Source organism: Myotis daubentonii, chromosome 12, assembly GCF_963259705.1.
Source record: "Myotis daubentonii chromosome 12, mMyoDau2.1, whole genome shotgun sequence".
Taxonomy (NCBI): domain Eukaryota; kingdom Metazoa; phylum Chordata; class Mammalia; order Chiroptera; family Vespertilionidae; genus Myotis; species Myotis daubentonii.
This window is the reverse complement of record NC_081851.1, coordinates 57,645,512-57,671,958: the sequence shown is the minus strand read 5'-3', so window position 1 is coordinate 57,671,958 and position 26,447 is coordinate 57,645,512. Positions and strand designations below refer to the sequence as shown.

At 40.9% G+C, this 26,447-nt stretch overlaps 1 protein-coding gene across 4 annotated transcripts in view; it reads right to left on the bottom strand.

The window, feature by feature from the left end:
* The window catches only part of THADA (THADA armadillo repeat containing), a 297,259-nt gene extending 289,270 nt beyond the window's left edge, over nucleotides 1–7,989 (bottom strand). For 3 of the 4 annotated variants that reach the window (XM_059659977.1, XM_059659980.1, XM_059659979.1), the window contains exons 1-7: nucleotides 7,778–7,989; nucleotides 4,448–4,541; nucleotides 3,840–3,934; nucleotides 3,012–3,142; nucleotides 1,519–1,667; nucleotides 1,366–1,398; nucleotides 1,065–1,113 (exon numbers count right to left, since the gene is read on the bottom strand). In XM_059659977.1, the coding sequence (XP_059515960.1) occupies nucleotides 1,065–1,113; nucleotides 1,366–1,398; nucleotides 1,519–1,667; nucleotides 3,012–3,142; nucleotides 3,840–3,934; nucleotides 4,448–4,523 (533 nt within the window). In that variant the 5' untranslated portion in view covers nucleotides 4,524–4,541; nucleotides 7,778–7,989. The remainder of the gene's footprint in view (nucleotides 1–1,064; nucleotides 1,114–1,365; nucleotides 1,399–1,518; nucleotides 1,668–3,011; nucleotides 3,143–3,839; nucleotides 3,935–4,447; nucleotides 4,542–7,777) is intronic. The other variant, XM_059659978.1, reaches the window with a different exon arrangement.
* Nucleotides 7,990–26,447: the final 18,458 nt, after the last annotated feature.

Sequence of the window (26,447 nt, the reverse complement as noted above, 5' to 3'; positions counted from 1 at the left end):
CATCAAGTGTCTGGACAGGAAGACAGCACACACAGAAAAAGTAGCAATACCATATTACAAACAGAAATTAGGTAAATATATGCAAAATAAATGCCAAATGCCAGGACTTCAGCGTTCAGACCCAATAATCAGAATATTAAGCCAATGGTTTTGAAGATTCTTCCATGGTTAGTCTACTACCCATGCAAAAAGACTGACATTAGGGGTTCCCCAAAGAAAGAGCCCAACTGGTTAACCCACAATAAAACCTGTAATCAACCACACCCATGTGCACAGAAATTCAAATCAACTCTCAGTGCCCCATTCTTAAACATGAGTGCTCAGCCTAGGATCACCGGACTTCTGAGGAAAGCTTCTAGCAATAAATATAGCGACCAAAACAGCAAACAGAAAAAAAGCAACTTGGAAGAAACAGAAGCTATGTAAAGATAAAATACTTTAAAAAGCTGATATTAATATCATTAATATCTTCAGAAAGATTACAGAGAGTATTTCATCCACAAACTAAGAACAGGATGCTATGAAAAAGAAACTTTCAGGTAGAGGAAAGAGTTCTTCCCTTTCTGCTCTGGCTGGTTTTTCTCAGTGGTTAGAGCATCGGCCTATAGACCAAACGGTCGCATGTTCAATTCCCTGTCAAAAGCACGTAGCTGGGTTGCAGGTTCTATCCCCAGCCCTGATTGGGACCAGTGTGGGAAGCAACCAATCAATGTGTCTCTCTCACACTGATGTTTCTCTCTCTCTCTTCCTCCCTTCCATTCTCCCTGAAAATCAATGGAAAAAATACCCTCAGACGAGGATCAACAACAAAATAAATAAATAAATAAATAAATAAATAAATAAATAAATAAATAAATTCTTCCCTTTCTCATTTAGTCTCATAGTAACTTATATTTTTAAAAATTAAATGTCAAACCTCTAAAAAATAAATTTAAATAATCTGGTCTAACATTTATGGAGAGGGATAGAAAGGAGCACATTATAGAACTTTTAAAAATTTTCCTTTGTACAAAGACAATGTACAACTGCAAGTATGCACAAGCATGCAGACATGTAACACTTGCCTATTTTCTTCTGTGATTTCAATTAAACTCTTCTGTAGAAAATGAAGCACTGAAAGGAAAAGAATATACTGATAAAACAGAATTTAAAAACTTTGAACTTTAACTTCAGAACAAGAAAATATTTTAAATCACTGTTACCTAAAATGATATCATAGTATAGAAGTAGAAATTTAAAAGGAACATGATATACCTTAGTTATCTGCAGTACTCTATCTACTGCCAAGAAACTTATAAGAACCTGTTCCAAAATGACTCATACAAGCAGTCACCTCTCAGAATAAAATAAAATAATAGGACTTACCATTTTCAAGAAGATTATTAATGCTTGTTATACCTGTGAGAGAGAAAATTTAACACCGGTAAGAAGTTTCAGCACCAAAATTAACATCACTTAAAAACAATGATGTAGTGACCGGTGTTAACCAGGAAAATTACTAGAAAAGAGCTGGCTTACCCAACTTAAAGTTCTCCATACAGGAAGATATATTGTCAATTACTTTCCTATAGGAGTATAGATCAGTAGTATTCAATTCTTCCTGAAGACGAGAAGTAAAACTTTGTATGGCCTCAGTAAGAAAAAATTCAGGCAGGCAATTTAGTGAGCTAGAAAAAGAAGCAAATATTGAAAATCGTGACAGCTCAGTAGTATAAGGATATGTGAAGAAGGAGAGGAATCATTACACATGAAGGAATTATTGAACCAGACCTTCACAATACTGCCAGAAAATAACTTAGAGTATCCTCAACAGAGTAACCAGAGTGCTATTACCAAAACATCATATTATTCCTCTACCTGAAATCATCCAATAATGTCCCACCCAAAGTAATAAACAAAGTGCTTACAATGACTTGTAAGACACTGTCGATCTGGTCCCACCGTTACTTCTCATCTTGATCCTTGTTCACTATCTCTAGCTACATGGTCTTCCTTTGTTCCAACAACATGCCAAAGCCTTTGCTCTTGCTACTTCCTCCACCTGGAACAGTTTCCTTCAAATATAACCAATAATCATTCCCTCATCTGTTTTGGGTCAATTTCAAATATCACCCTATCAATAACTGAGCAAAGATATCTAAAGTGACCACTGTTTTAACTCTAACCCTCATCCCATCCTTGGGTCTCCCTTTCCCTCTTCTCTGCTTTATTTTTCTCTACAGCACTCATACCACCTAATTCTATATATTTTGCTTCTTTATTTTGTGTATTTTCTATTCCTCTTAGAATGTAACCTTCATTCTAGACTTATTCACTATATCCCCAAAGCCTAGAAGAATACTTTGACACATAGTAGGTGATCAGTAAAAATTTACTGAATGAATAAATTAAATTAAATTTTACATCAATTAATCTAAATCAAAACCAGTACGCATTTTTTTAAAATTTGGCTAAACCGTCCTGAAGTTTTTCTAGAAGAAAAAAAATAAAAAATGGAAATATTCTGAAAAAGAAGAGCCACTAGAGCAGTGGTTCTCAACCTTCTGGCCCTTTAAATACAGTTCCTCATGTTGTGACCCAACCATAAAATTATTTTCGTTGCTACTTCATAACTGTAATGTTGCTACTATTATGAATCGTAATGTAAACATCTGATATGCAGGATGATCTTAGGCGACCCCTGTGAAAGGGTCGTTCGACCGCCAAAGGGGTCGCGACCCATAGGTTGAGAACCGCTGCTAAAGCAAGCATGTCAAACTCAAAGGCTAACACAGGCCAAATAAACGAGGCATGCAGCCCGCGGGCCGCAAGTTTGACATGCTTGCTCTAGGAGATGACTTACTCTAACATATAAACTACATTATCAAACTATAGTAAATAAAAGTGTGGTTTTGGTGTATAAACAAACAGTACCAAGTCTAAAACCAAACCAGGGAAAGAATTTTTAATATTGGTTATTTTTTATCAAATTGAACGTTTATATGGCCCAATTCCTTTCCTTTTCTCCTTACCTTGCCAAGACTTTCTTCAAGGGATTCTTTAGACTCAAAGAAAGATAAATGCCTGCTAAAATATCCAGGCAACTTCTAATAGTGGGATCACACATGCCGTTTTTATCTGCCTTCTCCAGTAAAGGCACAATCTATAATCCAAAAATTCAAAGTCATAGTAATTTTTTAAAATATCAAGCATAACAAAGTAACATGGATTCAACTACTCTTTTAATTCTCAATTATCATGTGAAATATTTTCTACTCCGCATTGTTAAGGATACTGATTTAAACACCTATTTCAGTATTTATTAACTTTATTAACATGCCCCCCAACTCCCACTTTACCCTCCAGACCCACCTCCATTGAGAATTACAGACCTGTCAATGGCTTAAGGTACAGGAATTCTGTAGCACAACTGAAAACCAATAATGCATTTAATTGCTTTCCAAAAAAATATTATGCAAGTTCAAATGATAAATCCTAATATTGAAATACTAGTAAGGACAGTCTTTACATTTTAAATTAACTTTTTAATGTGCCTGCTAAACAAATTTTGAAGATTCTGATTAACAGAAATCATTTTTTAAAAATTTATCGCCACAAAAGTTATGTATAGTTATCACATTATCCTATCTACTTACAGCTCCAATGGTGACAGAAGCCTGAATATGGCTTCTGTTGCTACTTTGAATAAAAATACATACAATAAACAGAAAGAAAAACCTTTTCTTTAATGCTATATTAATATTAAATAATCAGGACTCAAAACTTATCAATTAAATTTAAAAGTCCATAACAGCATGGTAATCTTCAAGATATATCCATGAATATCAATTTGGCCTTACCTGTTTAACATAACGAATTTGTGACACTCCATCAGTGAGTTGTACACAATGTAACAGCAAAGAAGCCAGATTTTCTCTTTCCACATCAGCCAAAGCTATATAACATACACACAAAAATTTCTTCAGTGATTTAACAGTATATGGATATGAGTTTGCCTTTGTTACGCATTCTATAAAATTTAAGTATTTATAAACCCAAAACACCAGGCAGAACTTAGCCTGAAACAGTATTTTAAGAAAACCATTTTACATCCAAAACTGAATATAAAGAACATGGAAGCCGAAACCGGTTTGGCTCAGTGGATAGAGCATCGGCCTGCGGACTGAGGGGTCCCAGGTTCGATTCCGGTCAAGGGCATGTACCTGGGTTGCGGGCACATCCCCAGTAGGAGATGTGCAAGAGGCAGCTAATCGATGTTTCTCTCTCATCGATGTTTCTAACTCTCTATCTCTCTCCCTTCCTCTCTGTAAAAAATCAATAAAAAATATATTTTAAAAAAAAGAACATGGAAAAAAAAATAGCAAGTGTGCACATTAGGTGATATGAAGTCCCAGACATAAAATACTCTATTTGCAACCTAGAAAAGAAATAGTCAGAAATCACTTACTTCTCAAAGTTTCAAGGTCCTGATGACAAATGGTCAATGCAGTAACTTGTATTTCTTTCCTCTTCTTTACCACCATTTTAAAAGAAAGCAGCCACTGCACGAAAGAAGAGTTTAAGATGTTGTCCTAATGCAGTTCCTGAACCTTAGCACTATGAACATGTTAGGTCAGATAACTTTTTGCTGTGGAGTTGTTGTCCTGTGCACTGTAGGATGATTAACACATCCCTGGCCTGTACCGAGTAGATGTTAGTAGCATCTCCCTCACACCAAGTTGTGACAACCAAAAAATACCTCCAGTTATTGCCTCATGATTCCCTGGGGAGCAAAGTTGCTATAGGTTGAGAACCACTGGTCTAAGGATTTCTGCTTTGAAAAAGAAAAACTTTAAGCTCAAGAAGAGTTTATTATTGTCTATAGTTAATTTTACCTAATATAAGCCAGTCTTTGTATTTTAAAATACAGCAAGCCTTCACTTTAATAATAACAAAAGAAACCAGCATGGTTTTCCAAAAATAAAGTCTATCTAACTAACCCCAGTAACGTCTTAGACTGACAGATCAGGAGATATCATAATATACTATATCCTGATTTGTGCAAAGTATTTAATAAAAAAAAAATGCGCATACTGTCCTTGTGAGTTTGCTTTTAGTTAACAAACAGAGTTTATTTTAGTTACTTGGGTTCATCATGTACTGAACAAATGTACTTGAAAAATACACACTAATCATACCATGCCATCTGGAGAGAAGTCACTAGGGAAATGCTACCCAGGGCTCTTTTCTTGGTGCAGTTAACATTTTTAGCAATCTATATGATGCAGACATTAGAGAACATAACATAGTGAATTTGTAAAAGAATGTAATGTTAATTTATAAAAGATACAATGCTGGGAGGACATGTTGGATGATGGGATCAGGATTAAAAAACAGCCCAATGAATTAGAATAAATTTACCAAGATGAACTAGAAATAAATGTAAAATGCTGCATTCAGATTAGAAAAACATAATATAGAAATGCAGAATGAGGGTGCAGGAGGAGGTGAAATGTGATTTGAAACAGTTCGATATGTTGTTTGAAACAGCTCATTGTGAACCAACAGCACAATATGACTGCTAAAAAGCATGTTAGAAGTCAGGTGGATTAAGGGAGTGCATGATCCTTTGGTCATCCCACAAGTCAGGTGACATGTAGAGCATTAGGTGCAGTGATGGTGGCCACATCTTAAAGATCCATAATGGCCCTGGCCGGTTTGGCTCGGTGGATGGGGCGTCGGCCTGCGGACTGAAAGGTCCCAGGTTCGATTCCGGTCAAGGGCATGTACCTTGGTTGCGGGCACATCCCCAGTGGGGGGTGTGCAGGAGGCAGCTGATCCATGTTTCTCTCTCGTCGATGTTTCTAACTATCCCTCTCCCTTCCTCTCTGTAAAAAATCAATGAAATATATTTTTTAAAAAAAAAAGATCCATAATGAATAATGGAGCTTCCAAAGACCAGCCAGGCTTCTGAAGGGCCTAGAAAGCACCGCCTTCGGAGAAGAGCTTAGTTAATCAAAGGTGGTCTGGAGAAAAGAGGACAGGACAAGTGTCTTAAATGGCGGGTGGACTGGTTAGGAGAAAAGGGGTGTAGAAGTCTTTTGTTACAGATTAGAAAAAGGACAAGCTTCAGGGAGGCAAATTTCAGCTCAATTTAGAGGAAGACCTCCATGTTCCAAGTATAGAATGGGCTGCCTTGTAAACAAAGAATTCCCAACATTGGGAATATCCCTTTTCTTTTGGACTCCTGTTATAGCCTCCTAACTGGTCTCCTCACTTCTACCCTGGCTTCTGAAAATTCCATTCTCTTCACAGTCATCCAAGCAATCTTTTTTAAAAACTTGAATCAAATCTAATTACTCTCTGCATCTTTCCAAAGGCTGCCAATTAACACGTAGAATAAAATCCAAGCTTGAAACTTTGGCCTTCAAGGACCTAAATATCTGGTCCTGACTTTCCCTACACTTCAAGTTAATCTTCTCTTCACCATCTCAGGGGCTCAGCTCTTCCCGCTGCTCTTATTCCTACCTACAGGCCTTTGCATGTCCTGATACCGTTGCCTGTTAATGCTCATTCCACCAGATCCTTGCAAGGCTACTCCTTCAGGTCTCTTCTAGAATAACCCCTCCCAAGAGAACTCTTCTGTGACCATTCTATCTAAAATGCCACCATTCCTAGCCCTGGTTGGGTAGCTCAGTTGTTTAGAACATTGTCCGATACTCCAAGGTTGTGGGTTCGATCTCTTGTCAGGGCACATACAAGAGGCAACCAATGAATGCATACATAAGTGGAACAACAAATTAATGTGTCTCTCTCCCTCCCTCTCTCTCTCTAGAAATTAATTTTTAAAAAGTGTTTAAGAATAAGTAAAATGCCACCATTCCTACTCACACACAATTTCCATTACTTTTTCTTCATAGCATTTACTACTGCCTGAAATTACACTGACTGGTTTATTTGTATATTGTCTGTGCTTCCCTAGTCGTCAACTCCATGAAAGCAGCAACTTTTATCTGGTTTGTCCACTGTTTTAATTCTCAATTCCTAAAACAGAACCTGGTGCATATTAGGGTGCTTGATAAATATTAGGTAAAAACATGTGAGTTAATTAACAAACATTTACCAGAGATGTTCTAGAAGTGATGCACGCTTTTAACGGCAGAAAGGTGGACTACCTAGTATCGAAAGTATATTCTATATATAAGTGACAAGCTAGTCTTGACACTAATTAACTATGGTCCATTTGCAAAAGAAGATCTCAATATAGCAATGGCATGTGAAAAGCCACTTAACATAAAAGAGTAATAAAAATGGAGATCATTGATCAAAGTTTAGAAGGGACAGAGACAGATAACTGGGGAGGCTATTCTCTGGTAAATGGGGAGCAAGTTTTGCAGCAGGATTTGATCTTGGGAACGTCGAGACTATACAGAAAAAAAGCGCCGAGCTTATGCGTGCTCAATGGGCGCCTACACGTTTGTCCCGATGAACGCGGCCTCCCGGGTAGGGAAACCCCACGCCCACCGAAAGGCACTGCTTAAGTGGCCAGAAGATGCTCAGCAATCAAACTCCTCCTGGGTTCCCGCGGCAGCTTCCCTTTCAACCCTACATCTTCCTGGCTGACTCCCACAAACATTCTCTGGGCAATTTTCCAACCGTGTGGAGTCCGTGGAATGACGGGGGGGGGGGGGGAAGTATTGGTTAAAATGCTGTCTCCCAGGAAACCTAAGCGACCAGCAATCAGTTTCCCCGACACTGTATCTCGCGATGCTAAACAACGGGACTTGGTGTCAGTCACCTGGTGGCCCCTAACCCAGCGATGGAGAGTCACGCGCCACCGCGGGCCTGGCAGACAGGACGCCTGAGATCCAAACCTCGTGCCCGTGGGCGTCAGAGAAGAGTCGCCGCCGCCGAGGTGAATCCCGGAAGCTCGTACAGTTCTACGGTGTCTCGGCGGCTCTCAACGTGGTCGGTCGACTACCGGGTCGCGGCGACGGGAGGGAAACAGGAGGACCTGTCGGAGGAGTCATCGCGAGAATTGCGCTCATGGAACCCTCCAATCAGGAGTCCGGAAAGGTCGTGATGTCACCGGGGAGCGGAAGTCAGAGTGGGGATTTGGTTAGACTCTGACTTTGAGGAGTGCGCGGTAGCTGCCCTCCGGCGCTGGGACTAGCCTGGCAGGTTGGAATCTGCCCACCTCAGTCCCCGGAGGGCAGCTTAGACTGTGGTCCGCCCCACATCCCAATGGTGGGAAACACCTTTTCCTTAACGCAGACAGTCGACCTTGTCCCACTCGGCTTGTTCAGCGCAGAGAGGAGGAGAAAACTGCCTCCGCCACTCGGGAACAAGGAGCCTAGCCATGTAAAAGCCTGCAAGAGTGGGTAGGGGGTGGGGCGGGCTTTGAACTGCAGCCACAATAGGAATCTTGAATTTTGACGAAAATGAGAAATATTGAATGAGCTAACGTACGCCAACGATTCATTCAGCAAATAGATAAGTGCTATTGTGGGAGCGTTGCCAGACGCTAGCCTTGAAAGTTACCCACTATTTAGAATGCATAGTTTACACGGACCTTTAAAAATAAATACAAAAATTAGGTGCCGAGCACCACCCTAAGAGCTGGGATGGGGGAAAGATCTGGCATAGACGCTGATGCTTTGTTCAAATGCAATTAATTTGCAAAACAACTGAGAAACATTACAGTTCCCCAAACCTTTAGTCACATTGGTGATCTTAAGTTTTTATTATTACTTTTCTGAATTTTATTTCACCTTCGCTTGTTTTTCTTTGTAGATTTGCCACATTTGTATCACTATAGAAAACCTTATTTTATTTGATTTTGAGCTTTTTCCATGGAATCGTTTTCTCTGGGACTTGACTTCCTTCAGAATTGCTTTTGGCATTCATCCACATAAAAGCAAGTCTCTGTGTTTCTTTCATTTGCTGTTATCTAGTATTCCGTTGCTTAATATACCACATTCATCTTTCCATTCCTCTCCTTTGGAGATTTGGATTGTTGATGAATGTGTGCAGAACTTTCTCTACCGCATTGTTTTTATAATATTTTTTTACCAGGACAGATAGTAAGAAATAAATTGATCCTATGAACCAGGAGGTCAAGGTTAGATTACCGGTCAGGCACATGCCTGGGTTATGGGCTCAGTCCCTAGTAGGGGGCATGTAGGAGGCAGCCAATCAATGATTCTCTCTCATCATTGATGTTTCAGTTCCTCTCCCCCTCTCCCTTCCTCTCTGAAATAAATAAAAATATATTTAAAAGAAAAAAATAAATACATTATACCTTGAACCAAGTACACATAAATATTTGCATATATACAACTATTTTGTTTTGTTTTGGGAGAGTCAGCAAAATTATGCTCCAGAAACTGGTACTGTCTTTGTAAGCAAATTATTTGGTACAGGTTCACTGTGGGAATTTTAATAATTTCACAAGCCAAATAAGCATACAAAATAATATCTTTTAATAAACCAATTAAAAAAAATAACGTACTCCAAATAAATGACAGATTAATCACACTATTGATCCAGACAAGGGAAGATGAAGAGAAAAAGTCCAAATTTAATATGAGGTGTACCTTTTCATTTGGGCCAGACAGGCCCAAATACAAGGGGGCAATTTGGAATTTAGACTGTAGTCCTTGTTTGGGGTTGGATCACTAGGTGCCTGGCACAGTCCACACTTTTAACCAGATTTGAACAGAAGAAGAATGGCCACTTGGCCGAAGTAAAAGTGGAGGCAGTGGTAGGTTTTGTGTGTCACATGATCACCGAAGTTCCTCCCCTCGATACAGTGCCTGGTGAGGTCAGACTCCTTCACTAGTTGGGCTGCAGCTGTATTTCTCCAGCACCTGAGTAGCAATCTGTCTGCATATCCTCGACACATACACATTTTTTTATCACAGCCTTTCAGTCACACGTGGTTCTGGTGGATCGGGCCAGCTGACAGCTATGGCCCCCCGCTACCCTAGCCCAGGTGCTTATAAGCCTGGACCAGACTTTCTTGGTCCTCTTTCTACTTTGGACAGTGGTGTGAGAATGGGCGAATTCCAGCAGTGACGTGACCATCCCACAGCAGCGTGAAAAATTCGTCCAAACTCAGCTACTTATTCCTGCTCTCAGCACAGATAAACAAGAAGGTCAGGAGTTGAGGATTCTTGGAAGAAATAAGCTGTACTGTCTGCACCCCAACATGCAGGAAAACTTTGTGCTGGTCCAGGAGAAGGAATAAACTTCAGAGGGCCTTAGACTGGAGTGCATATGTATCAGAACGTTCTCCTTAGAGGCAATCATTCACACTAGTCCCTTAGGCAAAGTCCCTACAGGACTCCATCCCTACCCCACACCCAGAGCTGGCCTGGACTTGGGAACAACCACATGTGGTCCCTCCTCTCAACAGACCTGTGGAGCATATAGGACTGGGAGTCTCATTTTGTTGATGAAACATAGTCGAATGGGACAAATGGCCAGCGTGCAGTGGTTCTGATGCTCAGTCCGGGGCTCTTTCCATTATATTCCAAACTCCTCTTTTTATATGCAAATGAGGGCAAGCATGTGGTGACACTTGCCTACAAAATGAAATGATGCCATAATTACAAAGAGTTTAGGAATTAATGGTACTAAATGGGTTTAATGTTGAATTCTGAAGTAGGTGGCCTAAGGTCAGATTTTCCAAGTGTCACCCCTGCCATCTGGTGGTCAAGTGACAATATAACTAAAACAACTGGGTACTGATACTGCCATCTTATAAGTAGGGTGAATGATTTGAATATGAGGCTCTGACTTTTAGGGCCTGAGATGACAAAATAAAATGTTAAATATACAAATAAAGGTCAGAGGTTTTTCACAGTTATTTCTGCTCAGGATGAGGAACCTCATAGTTTACAATGGAAGAGTCCCTTCATCCATTTATTCAACAAATATTTATTAAACATTGTCTTAAATTGGTTCCCCAGGAAGCAGATTCTAGGCAGAGATTTGCATGAGGGAGGGCTACTGGAGAGCACTCTTGAGAGCAACCCTTGTAAGGGATTGAGGGAGACGACTGGTCAGAAAGGATAGAGCTGGGATGAATTTGCCACAGAAGCTTTAGCCAATCCTACTAGGAGCTCTGGGGTTGACTTGGCAAGGGACAGAACCTCTGTCCTGCATCAACTAGTTATTGGATCAGGCAGTGAGCTGTAACAGCTGACACGAACAGCATCTGGGGGAATAGTGCCTTGGTCCTAAAGTGGGGAGGGGGGGTGTGGGTCCGGGCAACACATCACAGCATCCATTACAGACCCCTGCTATGTTCTGGGCCCTGTGCCACAGTCTAAGGATACGATGTTGAACAAAACAACATCTCTGTCTTCAACGTTACCCAGAGGTGCAGAGTTAAAGAATCGACAAACCAACGAATGTTTCAAAAACCAGGAAACAGAAAATTTTAGCTAGAAAGTACATTCCATAAGCTTAAACAACAAAGAAAAATCCAAGCCTTTTATTGATGGCAATTAAGAAGGCTGAAAATAGCTGGGGTGAAAAGTGAGCTCGCTCTCTGAAGAAGGAAAAAAGCCATCCAGCAACAGTTCTGGAGAAACCTGCCTGTGAAATGTAACCAAAGCAGTGGGCGATCACCCGGCGTTCATCTGTGAGGGACTGTGGATCCCTTCAGCTCTCCCAAGAACAGGCGACGGGGCTTTCCCTCTATCCTAGGACCTACACGTGTTCTCAGCTATTGGGATGGATTGGGATGGAGGGTGGTCTATAGGCAGGGGCGTGCTGGTCTTTGGTTGTTTTCCCCGGACATAGCATGTTGGTGCAATCACGAAGAGCAGCTCCTTGGCGCTTGGTTAGGCGGTGCAGGGTGGTCTTGATGCTGATTCTGCTCCTGTCCATTTGGTGCCCACAGTCCGATCCCAGGGTCCCAGCCATTCCCTCCTGCACATTTGCTTGTCTCTCCTCTTTCTCCACCTGTAGAATCTTTATTTCAATCTCAGAGAAAAGTACTTGGATTTGCCTGTCACCCCAGCCTGTTACCTATGACAATGAACTCTATACCTTGAGCCTCTAGGGCAGGGGTCCTCAAACTACGGCCCGCGGGCCACATGCAAATACAAATATTGTATTTGTTCCCGTTTTGTTTTTTCACTTCAAAATAAGATATGTGCAGTGTGCATAGGAATTTGTTCATAGTTTTTTTTTTAAACTATAGTCCGGCCCTCCAACTGGCCCCCTGTTTAAAAAGTTTGAGGACCCCTGTTTTAGGGCTTACATATTTGAAATGCACAAAACTTTCTCTACCAAAAATTTCAGAAAAATCATGTAGGAGTTAAAAAGCCCAAAATTGCCTTCCTTGCCCCCTGGCTTACCTGCGGTGTCCATTCTGAGGCAGGAGAGATGGAATTGTGCTAGAGGTTTGGGTGGGGCAGAGGACCGTCATGGAAGTGCCTGTTGACGGTTCTAACATCTCTTCACAGCTTGAGACGCTGGCCTTCAAACGGACGTCTCCATTTGGATGTCCTTCTTCCAACTCTTAACCTCTTCTTGCCTTGCTTCTACCTAACGAGAGTTTCCTTCTGGATTCTCTATCCCAATTGGTGACCTGAGCAAGCAAAACTCTGAGAGTCTTTCCCTCTAACTAATCATCAAGTTCAAGATAGCTCCCTATTTGCTGTCACTACCCCCATTTCAAGACACTGTTACCAACCTCCCGACCTGTCCCTGTAGAGCAGAGTTTCTTGCCCTCAGCAATCCTGACATTTTGGGCCTGGTAGATAATTAATTCCTTGTTGTAGATGCTGTCCTGTGCCTTGTAGGATGTTTAGTAGCATCCTGGTCACCATCCACTAGATGTCAGTAGCACTCCTTAGTCGTGACGATCATAAATGTCTCCGGAACAGTACTGTGTTGAGCCTTATTGGGACCTGAGGCAGAAGAGAAATGTGTGCCCTATATACACGTATCAAAATGTCCTCCCATGTTTTGAACCAAGTGTAAAAGTTAATGGAAGTTCTACAACAACAACAAAAAGACTGACTTCACTCCATGCTGATGTAAAATTTGAAGGAGAAAAAGAAAGACACCCATAAGCCATTCCAGAGAAACTTTGCAGGGCCCAGTACAAAATGAAAATGCAGGTCTCCTTCTTCAAAAATTAATGAAGAATTTCAAGACAGTGACAGGAGGGCATTAAATTAGGTATGGGGCCTTTCTAAGCATGGTGTCCTTTGGAGTGGGGACCGTGTTTAACTGCATGGGTCTCACACCCGTGAAGCTAGCCCCTGAACCCCGCATTACCCGATCTGCGTGATAGGAAATGGGACAGCTTTGTAGGTCCTGGGAACCTTAAGCTGATTGGAAACAACTGTTCCCATCGCACAATAACAGATTCTTCAAACAAACAACATTGTGGATTTTTAGCATTAACTTTGATTTTTTAAAATCTTTCATTAAACACTGTTTATCTTGATTACTGAGGATTTTAGCACCCTCTTAAGTTTTGCACCCAAGATGAGTTCCTCCCCAATCTGCACCCCACTCCAGGCTTTGTCAAATGTTCCCTGCTGATGTAGAGCAGTGGTTCCCAAACTTTGGCCCGTATCACAATCACTTGGAGGGCTTGTAATAAGAGACTGGGTGACTCTTAAACATCCTTTAACACAAATCTGCTGTCATCGTCTTTAGATACCTTTTTTAATCACCTAGATTGAGCTAAGTGACTTTACTTTGAGCTCCCATTGCACATTGAGTATACCTCTCTGTTAGCATTTAACTTTGTATTGAAATGATCTGTTTTGTGAATGTCTCCCTCATCAGATAGCAGGATCCTGGAGGGCTAGGGTTATCTTAATTCCTCTAGTCCCTGTCACAGTCTGTGGCAAACAAGTGCTCCAACAGCATCTAATAAACTGACCTGAGAAAAAGAATACAACCTCAAATGACAGCTAGGGATGCTGGTGCACAGCTGAGTCTTCAGAGTCTTGAGGTTTGAGGGTCTGGCTGATAGTTTTAATTGTTTATAAGAATCTAATGCTTTTTTTTTTTTTTTTTTTTTTTTTGCAGAATCAACCCTTACTGTGTTATTGGTAGCCTCTAGATCTTATTGATACAATATTTATGTAAGCTAAGAAAGCAAAAGCTAGAAAAGAAAAATGTGAAGCATTAGTTAGAAATAGTAAGAAATGCAGTCAGAAAGAAAAAGCAACAGAATAGAATGATCTGGAATGACACAGATAGAAAAAGAGTACAAGAGAAAACTTCTTAAATTCAGGAGTGTTTTTCCACTAAAAGATAATTTTTATAATGTTAAAATTCTTCACTAATATCTATTATACTAGAAATATTTTAATAAAGCAGTTGGCTTCATTGCTTTAAAATAGGTTTGAAGAAGCCTATATAATAAAGAGCTGATATGATAATTAGACTGAACAGCCGAACAACTTTCCGGACGTCCTTCCAGATGAAGCTGGGGCTGTGAGGGGCGAGCCCCTTGCACGAATTTCGTGCATCGGGCCTCTAGTCATTTTATAACAGAAAAGAATAGTACTAAACTTCAAAGTGCAGAGCCACCATATGAATCTGCTTAAGTTATTTTTTTTTTTTTTTGGATAGTTGGCTTCTGATGTCATGGAAAAGATGAAATTCGCAACCCCTCAAAGGAGCACATGAGCTGCAATCTGCCATGGAAATGTTGGATATCTTTTAGGACAAAGTAAATCAAAATTCTGGCCTAAAAGTGTTACCCATTAAATTTAAAGAAAGGAAGCCTCATGGCAATGATTCAAACTTCAATGTCTCTGAGAAGAAAATGTATTTGTAGTAAGTTTCCAAGATACTGGTTTCCATCATACATCTTTGATGTTTTCCACACCTTTTAAAATATACATATTCTTGTTAGGGAGATTTGAATGTAATCTATCTCATTTAAAATTATGACTGTACATTTGTGAAATAAGATGTTGGTAAATACAGAAGTCCTACTTCAAGGAAAGACTTGCTGCCCAGGCTGCTTAGAAGTCAGTGAGCCGACAGCTTCCAGCTGTTACTCCCGCCAGGGTTTCCCCAACATGTTGCCATGCCCAAGCCACACCCTTCCATCCATTTATTGATAAACTGATGGCATTCTTGGTAGGGACTTCCCATGGCATTTCCTGAGGCTTTGGGGGGCCAATATCACAGTTCTCTCTCCAACGTACATCCTACCCTTCAAACAGGAAGTTGGCCCCTAATAAATATCATGCATGTCAAGCCCCATCTCAGTTTCTGCTTTCAAAGAAAAAAAATTGGTGACAAATATTAAGTTTATGAAATGAGACACATTTGTGGTTCTTCACTTCTTTTACTAATCAATTAGGAGCTAAAATACAGGTAGATGGGTAGAAGAATGGATGGATGGATGAATGGATGGATGGGTAAAATAGATATACCTACATATCTATATTAATAATAATTTTTATTTTCTTAATTTTTATTTATTGATTTGAGAGAGAGAGAGAGAGAGAGAGAGAGAGAGAGAGAGAGAGAGAGAGATGGCATGCTCCTCCACCCATTCATGCATTCATTGGTTAATTCTGTATGTGCCCTAATTGGGAACTAAACCCAAAATCTTGGTGTATCAGGACGACACTCTAACCAACTGAGCTACCCGCCCAGGGCTATAATAATTTTTACTCTGCAGTTATTCTTTCCTTGATGTAGAAGAATTAGGAGATTTTCCAGTCTTGTCTTCTCCAGGTAATAGAATTGGGAAATTACATTTAGATGCAGAACTAATCATTCACTTGTTCATTCAACAAATAATTAGCGAGTGCTTACTCTATGCCAGGCCCTTGAGTTCCTAGTGCTGAAGGATTCAAAGTGTTCGAGAGAGTTTCTGTTCTCTAAGAATTCCATGTAGTATTGAAGAAAAACATTGCTAAGGGCTACAAGGGAGGAAACCACTGATTATAATACATTTACCATTGACTAAACTACAACTTTCTTAATAAACACCAGAAAATTGTATGTGTTACCATTGTGTGTGTGATTACCATTGTATTTTTAAAGTATTATTGTATCTAGTGTAATGAAACAGTATATTAATTGCCATATTTAACCAAAGTAACCAACTTTTCTTTTCTTCAGACACAAAAGAGAACTAGAGAATTAAAAAACAAAATCTGCCGAGACCGGTTTGGCTCAGTGGATAGAGCGTCGGCCTGCGGACTGAGGGGTCCCGGGTTCGATTCCGGTCAAGGGCATGTACCTGGGTTGAGGGCACATCCCCAGTGGGAGATGTGCAGGAGGCAGCTGGTCGATGTTTCTCTCCCATCGATGTTTCTGACTGTCTATCTCTCTCCCTTCCTCTCTGTAAAAAATCAATAAAATATATTAAAAAAAAAACAACAAAATCTGTTCACCTATATTTTCTCCTTCAGCACTTATTTCATACAATTTTAACAAATTTGAGGAAGCAAAAACAATTAACTAACCTGTGTGTATGTGTGTGTGTGTGTACATGTGTGTGTGTAATATCATTCAATGTATTTGCATGTTTTGTTCATCTATTATCCATTTAAGCAAAAAAGTGCAACTTAAAATTATGTTTAGTGACCAGGTTTTGTATTTGTTTCTTTTTTTAGGAACTGTCTATGTACCCAAAGATTATTTATTAATTAATTTAATCATTTGTCTAAACTTTTAAAGTTAAAGATCTGGAAATTACTATAATTTAGTTGACATGTCAAATTCTTGTGATTTGTAGCATTGTCAGAAATGCATAAAATTAAACCCTTTGAAAAGACATTCATTATCATCCCATTTAATTGAATACAACTTAATACATATAATTTTTTACTTAAAGCAAGTTATGAAAACAATGGTAATTTATTTAATCCCTAAAGCCAATGTAGGAAATGTAAGAAGTTTGAATCAAAAGAAATTTAACTCTGGTCTTGAACAAGCCTAACTATTCTGTTGACATTATTTTTATATGGTACTAGAGCAGTGGTTGGCAAACTCATTAGTCAACAGAGCCAAATATCAACAGTACAACGATTGAAATTTCTTTTGAGAGCCACATTTTTTAAACTTAAACTAAATAGGTAGGTACATTGTTATTAACTTAATTAGGGTACTCCTAAGCTGGCCTTTGCTAAAAACATCCTCAATCTGATTGAGGTACATTTCCTGAGGTTGATCCCTTCCAACTCTCCCATCCACACTCGTCTTGTATACTTGTTTAGTCTATCTCCTTTCCGAAAACCGACTTCTGCGCATGGGCCACGAAGTTTTAATCACACTGTATGTGCGCGCCCGCATGTGGTATTTTGTGGAAGAGCCACACTCAAGGGGCCAAAGAGCTGCAAGTGGCTCGCGAGCCGCGGTTTGCCGATCACTGTACTAGAGGCCCAGTGAACGAATTCGTGTACGGGTGGGGTCTGGCCAGCCAGTTCCGATGGGGCCTTTCGGGACCAGGCCGGCAGGTGGGGAGGGGCTGAGAGTGGTTGGCCAGTTGGCTCTGCCCTCGATAAGAGTGGAGGTGGCCGATCGGGGGCCCCCATTGGGCCAGTTGGCCGCCGCAGTGAGCCTCATAGTGACCGGTCCTTCCGGTTGTTTCACCATTCCGGTCACTTGGTTTTTTATATATATAGACACTAAATTTTTTTTTAATTAAATCTTTATTGTTCAGATTATTACATTAGTTACTCTTTTTTCCCACCATAACTCCCCTCCACCCAGTTCCCACCCCACCCTCTGTCCTCACTCCCCACCCACTGTCCTCATCCATAGGTGCACGATTTTTGTCCAATCTCTTCCCTCACCCCCACACCCCTTTCCCCCCCGCCCCCAAGAATAGTCAGTCCATTCCCTTTCTATGTCCCTGATTCTATTACAATCACCAGTTCATACTGTTGATCAGATTATTGATTCACTTGATTTTTAGATTCACTTGTTGATAGATGTGTATTTGTTGTTCATAATTTGTATCTTTACCTTTTTCTTCTTCTTCCTCTTCTTAAAGGATACCTTTCAGAATTTCATATAATACTGGTTTGGTGGTGATGAACTCCTTTAGCTTTTTCTTATCTGTGAAGCTCTTTATCTGGCCTTCACTTCTGAATGATAGCTTTGCTGGATAAAGTAGTCTTGGTTGTAGGTTCTTGGTATTCATCACTTTGAATATTTCTTGCCACCTCCTTCTGGCCTGCAAAGTTTCTGTTGAGAAATCAGCTGACAGTTGTATGGGTACTCCCTTGTAGGTAACTGATTTTCTTTCTCTTGCTGCTTTTAAGATTCTCTCTTTGTCTTTTGCTCTTGGCATTTTAATTATGATGTGTCTTGGTGTGGTCCTCTTTGGATTCCTTTTGTTTAGGGTTCTCTGCGCTTCCTGGACTTGTAAGTCTATTTCTTTCAGCAGGTAGGGGAAGTTTTCTGTCATTATTTCTTCAAATAGGTTTTCAATATCTTGGTGTCTCTCATCTTCTGGCACCCCTATAATTCTGATGTTGGTACACTTGAAGTTGTCCCAGAGGCTCCTTACACTATCTTCATATTTTTGGATTCTTTTTTCGTTTTGCTTTTCCGGTTGGGTGTTTTTTGCTTCTTCGTATTTCAAATCTTTGACTTGATTCTTGTGATCCTCTGGTCTGCTGTTGGGAGTCTTTATAATATTCTTTATTTCAGTCAGTGTATGCTTAATTTCTAGTTGGTTCTTTATCACAACATCAAGGGTTTCACCAGTCTTCCTCAAGATCTCACTACATTTATCGGCGCTCTCACCAGTCTTCTTGAAGATCTCACTACATTTATCGGCGATCTCACCAATCTTTTCGAGGGCCTTATTAAATTTATCGGCGGCTTCTAGACAGTTCTTTAAAGACCTTAAAAGTGTGGTTTTGAACTCTATATCCAGCAGTTTGCTTTCCTCCAATTCTGTCGTTTGTGTCCTGTTTCTTTGTCTCGGCATTTTTTATGCTTCGTTGTGTCGATAGAGTGCCTTTCTGTGCTAAGTGTCCCAATTACCTGAGGTAGACACTCTTGGTGCACCCCCTTGTGGGCTTTGTGCACAGTCTTGTGGTAATTAAGCCTTGATTGTTGTAGTTATCACTGTGAGGAATTGACCTCCCCGTCAATTGGCTGTGAGAATCAGCTGTGTCTGCAGTGGGAGAACTTCTGTGCTGGAGACACCCCTCTGGGGCTAGACTTGCTTCGATGGGGCTTTGGTGCTCACTGAGTCTTCCCCCTGAGTGTAGACACTAAATTTTTAAGACTAAATCATGACAAAACTTCTTTTATCTTAAAACTAAAGCCTTTTCTTCTTATCTGCTAGCTTTTATGCAGGCCATTATATAAATATACTTTTTAGTGTCAACAAGAAGAAATACAGAGTAATAACTCTTTTCTTTCTTTGATTGCTTATCTGGACTATATTCCTAGAGTGAGCATATAACAACTGAATGCCTCTTTAAAATTAATTAACCTTTAAAGTTTTCCAAGAGAAGGACAAGAAAGAGCAAAAGTGTGAGGAAGCCAGCTTCAGACAAATATGAAATTGTTTTTTGTAAAAAGTTAATTGTGTTCTCTCATCAAGGAGTGGGGAAAAATATAAATATAGAAAAGTACACTTTACGTATATACACCCAAAGGAGAGTGGCAAGCAGTTAGTTTTGACATAACTTGAATCCTTGACAAGTTTATCAAGCCATCAATTAAAGCATCAAGATTTCAGTAATCCCCAAAGTACAAAAACCAAGGAGGGGTTGTTTCTTAGGATAAACAAAATTTTCTTTCTTTTTGGCAAACAAGGCAATCACCTTAAAAAGTTTTCTTCTTCTTTTTAATCTGAGGCACTTCTTGAATGAACAACCTTGTTCATGTCAAAATTTCCCCAAAGTAGCCAATACTTTCCCAATGGTCCTGGTGAAAATTGTGTCAGTCAGAAAAGCAAGTGTACAGGTAGCCTGGAAGAGGTGTGGTTTTATATTGAGAAAACCTTGGAGAACTCAGTGGTCTATGAGAACGGTGCTTGGTTAACTTTGTCTCCAGAGCTTGACTAAAGCCCAGTCATCCCTAATGCAGACCTGAACAGAAACTCCTATTTGGTGTGGATGAAATTAAACAGAGCAGTTCTCAGTGAACAATGACAAGATTGAGAGAGACGTCCTTATAAGATTTGTATAAGATTTGTACAAGAAGGAAAAGCTCATTCAAACTTTTCAAACTGGTCTATGGAGACTTTGGAACTCTTTAGCCCTGGAGCATTGCTCAAAGATGAACTTATTAGACCTCTTCTCCCTGCAAATATGAAATTATTTTTATATAAAGCTATTTATGTTCCCTCTGCAAGGAGAGGGAAGAACAAATTATCTCCCTATAGTTCTCTTCTTGTAGACAAACAACTCAAAATAATTTTGCCAACGAACAGTACAAAACTGGTTACGTTTTTCCTCAGGATTCCTCAGTCTGTTCCATGCTTCCATGTCTCTGGATCCACTCCGTTCATTAGTTTGTTTTGTTCATTAGATTCCACATATGAGTGAGATCATGTTACACTTGTCTTTCTCTGACTGGCGTATTTCACATAGTACTCTCCAGGCCTCCCAGGCCCTTATGTTTTCCCCTTCCAATTAGTTGTTAGACCTTGTAGATTTATGTGATTTCTTGAAAGAAGTGGAGCTACAGCATAGAGATTGCTGTGAAGCCAGAATGCCCAGTTCTACTATTTAATGTCCATGTAACCTTGGGACAGCTATTTAACCTCTATGTGCCTCAGTTGCCCCATATGTCAGATAGGAATAATAATTGCACCTATATCACAGAGTTGTTATGAGATTATCCTATATAATAAAAGCCTAATATGCTAAGTGTCCGGTCAACCAGTCGGCCGTTCAACCAATCAAAGCATAATATGCTAATGATATGCTAAGGATGCTCAACTGCTCACTATGACATGCACTGACCACCAGGGGGCAGGCACTTCGACCACTAGGTTAGCTTGCTGCTGGGGTCCAGCCAGGGCTGAGTGAGATGGGCCAGACACGCTCTGGAGCCCTCCCACAGTCCCTCCCCCGCTGGCCAACCTCCCACATACCTCCCTAGCCCCGATTGTGCACCAGTGGGGTCCCTTGACCTGGCCTGCGCCCTCTCACAATCCAGGACCCCTCTGGGGATGTCAGAGAACTGGTTTTGGCCCGATCCTGCAGGCCAGGCTGAATTTGTACACTGGGCCTCTAGTATATGATAAAGCATTCAGAACAGTGCCCAATGCATTGCAAGTGCCACCGGTTGTTTACTATATGTATCTATTCCACCCAGAGTCTCTTAATTCCCACCATGATTTCCATTTCATTTTCATTATGAGCATCATAGTTCAGATCTTCATTGGTTATTTCCTGAGCCTCCAAACTGCTCTTCCCTCTCCTAGCCACTCTCTCCACCATGCTAGATAGAGCTTCCTTAAGCACAGCTCTGGCCACCCATTGCTTCTGTTCATCACCACCAGTCCCCAGCACCCACCATTTCTCACCAGGAAGACAAATCCCTCACCAACTGCTCACACTGAATCCATTCTTGCTCTTTTCTAATGCATTCTCTGCCCGCCTGCCACATCTGACCTTGTCACTATTTAAAACACTTCAGTGGATTTCCAGTGCTCTTGGAATAATGTCGTCACAGCCTTGCTACGCACAGTGTACTCCGGACACTTGTTAGAAATCCAGCATCTTGGTCCGCATCTCAAGCCTATTGAGTCTGAATCTGCATTTTAACAAGATCCCCACTGAGGTTTCAGAAGCCCTGCTCTTTAAGGTCCCAGACGATCTACCCCTTTCTTCTGCAGCCACCTCCTGCTCTGCTCTTCTCCTGCCCCTTGTGTCCCTGCCTCACTGGCATTCAGCCCCTCCGATGTCTCAGGCTTCTCCTCACTGCAGGGGCTGGTAGCTTTTGTTCCCACAGTCTGGGATACTCTTCCCATGATCCCTTTGCTTTGCCTGGCTACTTCCTTCACACCTCAGCTCAACTTTTTTCTCAAAGGCCGTCCTGTCTCCTAGGACTGGGCCAAATCCCTTTATTATTCGGTTGTAGAGCAACTTGTGCTCTTCCTTCGAAACATCTAATGCAATTTGTAATTATATTCAGGGGTGGGCACGGTCGGTTTACAGTTCATATGGAAAAAGACACACAGGTTACGATTATTACAATAGCTTTATCAAAGGAAAGACACAGCACACTTAGGTGCAATCTCGTAAGCGCTCGATGTGCCAGCCTTCATTGTTTACACATTCTTGTCGTCTTTGAAAATCAATACACAAACCTGAATTCAGTGACTGCTTGGATTAGCCCCACTGCCTCCTGAGGTGGTTGAATTCAAACCTACTTTTGCCCATCCCTGCATTGATTTGTGTGGACATTAATGAACATGCATATTTCCCCCTAGACCACAGTTCCGTGAAGACAGAAACCATGTCTGGCATTGCTCATTTTGTATCCCTCAGAACCTAGTACAATGCCTGGAATATTATGTGTACTTAATAAATTATATCTCCCTTGCCACCTTCATTCATTCATTTAACAACTATTTATTGTGTACCTACTACATGCCAGGCATTGCGCCATATATGCTGGATATATAGTAAAAAGGAAAACCAGACAGTTTCTACTCTCATTACAGTCCAGTGTGTGTGGCGGGGGTTGGGGGGTGGGGGGAGAAGACAGGCAACCAAATAACCAGAAATAAGTATAATATTACAGCTGAGGTAAATGCTATAAAACAAAGGTGCATAATGCCATTAACATCCATGAGGGCTGGTCAGAGATATTTTCCAACTGCTGCTACTTAATATAGAAAACATAAAATTCAACATGTAGTTTTCGTTTTTCAGAACACCTGTATTGAGATGTTTCATATAACATACAAATCACTCATCTAAACTGTGCCTGTCCGTAGCCTCTGGTATACTGGCAGGATTATGTAATCATCAACACAAGTTTTAGAATGTTTTTGTGTCCCCCAAAGAAACTCCTCTCCGTTAGCCATCACTCCTATCCTTCCCAGCCCCTCATCACCACTAATCTACTTTCTGTCTCTATAAATTTGCTGTACTGGACATCTCATGTAAGTGGAATCAGACAAAATGTGATCCTTTATGACTGGCTTCTTTCATTTAGCATAATATTTTCAAGGTTTATCCGTGTTATAGCATTTATCAGCACTTCATTTCTTTTTATTGCTAAATAATAGTCCCTTGCACCATATATTTTTCTTAGCACAGCCAGAAACAGGATGCTGCTACACTGTATTCTTCACAGCCAAACAAATTCAATTTGTCATGTTTTTCTAGAAAAAGGTGACAGTAAGTAAACGTTGGCTGAGCCTTGCATGGGTGGTAGCAGAGTTTAGAAAGCTTCTTTTCATGAGTGACTTTCCTCACTCAGCTCTCTTGTCTATTTAGTATTCTGACTCACCAGCGGAAGTGATTCTATTTTGGCATTCTCTCTTTCTCCTGCTCTTAGTTCTTTGGGCTCTACTAACTTGCTGTGTTAAATGATGCAAGTTACTTAAACTGTGTTTATTTAACTCCTGTGTGCTCTGTAAAATAAGCCCCGTCCAGCCTGCTTATTTGCCAAAGCTGTTTGGAGACAATTTTTCATATGATATGCATCATCAGCTCCCACAGAAGGCAAAAGGAATTTGATGTGTGGGGGCAGTCTGGGATCCAGTCCAAAATTAGTGCTCATCTGGAAGAAATATGGAAGCCTGATACTCGCTTACTGGCCTTTTAGTCATATTTACTTATTGCCTTCCCTGCAAGGAACTTTGTAAATCTTTTATCTCTTTCGTGCTTTTTCTATATAAGGTGAAATGAGCTTTAGGAAAAAAAAAAAAAAAAAAAAAAAAAGATTGTAGTGGGAAAAGCCTCTGACACCCTCTATTGGCCAACTGTGAACCAAAGAGAGCAATTTGACCTAGTTTTATGAACCTGGGGAAGGATTACCCATAACAGTCAGAATTCTCCCTCCCTCCCTCCCTTCCTCTCTCCCTCTCCTCTCTCTCTCTCTCTCTCTCTCTCTCTCTCTCCCCGCTCCCTTCCTCTCTCCCTCTCTTCTCTCTCTTTCTCTTCCCCCCTCCCTTCCTCTCTCCCTCTTCTCTCTCTCTCTCTCTCTCTCTCTCTCTCTCTCTCTCTCTCTCTCTCTCTCTTCCCTTCTCCCCTCCTTCCCTTCCTCCCTTCCGCCCCCAGATTGGCCTCTCCAGATCCCATTATGGGAAGTAAAATCTAATTAGACTTAAATTATCACTCATCTACTTGTATAATTCTCTGTGCTGGCTGCTGAGAAAGATCCAAAAGGAAGAAAATAAATTTCAAAGGTCTAATGGAGCAATAAAAGGCACTACAACAGGCAGAATGAGCTAAGTGCCAGGAGGAGTAAAAACCTAAGTGCTCAGGGAGCAGAAACAAGAGAAGAGGTGGGGGTGAGAAGCATGGCTGCATGGAGAAGATGATTTGACCTGTGTCTTAGAAGAGGATAGTTAGAACTTCTCAAGGTGAACATAGGCAATAGTAGATACTAGGTGTACCAGTTAACAATATGGATACCGGTTAAAAATGAGAATTGAGCCGAAACCGGTTTGGCTCAGTGGATAGAGCGTTGGCCTGCGGACTGAAAGGTCCCAGGTTCGATTCCGGTCAACGGCATGTACCTGGGTTGCGGGCATATCCCCACTTGGAGATGTGCAGGAGGCAGCTGATCGATGTTTCTAACTCTCTATCTCTCTCCCTTCCTCTCTGTAAAAAATCAATAAAATATATTTTAAAAAAATGAGAATTGACCCTTTACCAGTTAAAAAAGCAGATTTCGTAATCAAAGAAAACACGATAATTTCAAGAGACACATCAAAAGTGCTTTATTCAAAGTAATGTCCATCGCTAACTACACATTTCCCCCATATTTCAGGTAATTTGTGGATACCATCCCAATAGAACTTTTCTACTTTTGAGGCAGACCATTCAGAGACCCAATTTTCCACTTCTTTATATGTTTTGAAGTGCTGCTCAGAAAGTGCATGTTCCATCGATCCGAACGTAATCTGAAGGAGCAAGGTCTGGTGAATGCAGCGGATGGGTTAATATTTCCCAGGCAAGATCTTTTAACGTGTCTTTAACTGGTTTTGAAGTGTGTGATGGTGTGTCATCAGGAAGCAAAATTACTTTGCCGTTGTCTTCTGGCCCATTCTGGTGGTTTTACGATCAACGGTTTCATCTGGTTTTAGAAGCTCATAATACCACACCTTCCTGATCCCACCAAGCGATTTGGCCTTGCAGTCGATGTTGATGGTTGACCTGGATCAAGCCATGATTTTGTGCGTTTGGGATTCTCAAAATAAATCCACTTTTCATCGCCAGTCACAATTCGATGCAAAAAAGACTTTCTTTCGTGCCGTTGAAGCAACATTTTACTGATGACTTTTCCGTTTTCCATTTGTCTTTCGTTCAGTTGATGTGGCACCCATTTTCCTTCCTATAAAAACTTTCCCATTGCTTGTAAAGGATCGGAAATTGCTGAGCAACGTTTAATCTTTCTCCAAGTTATTTTTGAGTTTGACACGCATCTTCATCCAATAATGCTTGTAATTGTTGGTCTTCAAACTTTTTTGGTTGACCTGGACGTTCTTTGTCTTTCACATCGAAATCATCACTTTTAAAGCGTTTAAACCAGCGTTCACAAGCATCTTGAGATGGAGCATGTTCACCATAAGCTTCCCGAAGTATACGATAACTTTCAGCAGCACTTTTCTTCAAAGTAAAGTAATGAATTAAAAGTTCCCACAAATGCTCTTATATTTGGCACAGAATTCGACATTTTTAAGTGTAAAAATATCTATGATGTTAATACCTTCAGAAAATTTGACATATGAAGTTTTGAAGCTTATTGTCAATACAACAAAATAGCATACATATCAAATTGCATATATATCAACATGTGTGTAACTCCAGCTATTGCCACAAATCCACATTATTAACGGTACACCTAGTAAACGTTCCAAAAGGGCTTCTCTGGGGGTGGGGAGGTACGCAACAGCTTAGCTGGGTGAAGAGCAGCTGTGAGAAATAAAGCTGAAAAGGTAGGAGGGAGGCCTCCAATACGAAACCAGGGAATCTTGTTTTTGATGATTTAAGCAAAAGGAAGGCAATGAGGGTCTTTGGCAGGGGGTACTTCAAAACTTCAGGACGCTTAACCTGGCAGAAGGGTGAAGGATGGAGGGCCAAGAAGAGAGACGTCAGGCTGGGAGATCACACAGGTGGGCGCGGGGTCGAGGCAGAAGGAAAAGAAAGGAGGTGACGGTCCCCACAGGGTCTGAGCTCCAGGTGTGGCGAAGGCTAGGGGCACACACTCCAGGACAAAACTGCCTCCCGCTCCTGGCGCCGGGAGGAGTCCAAGGCATAGCCACACCTCCAGGTGACGTCGGGCGATCGGCTGGGACCTCCGAT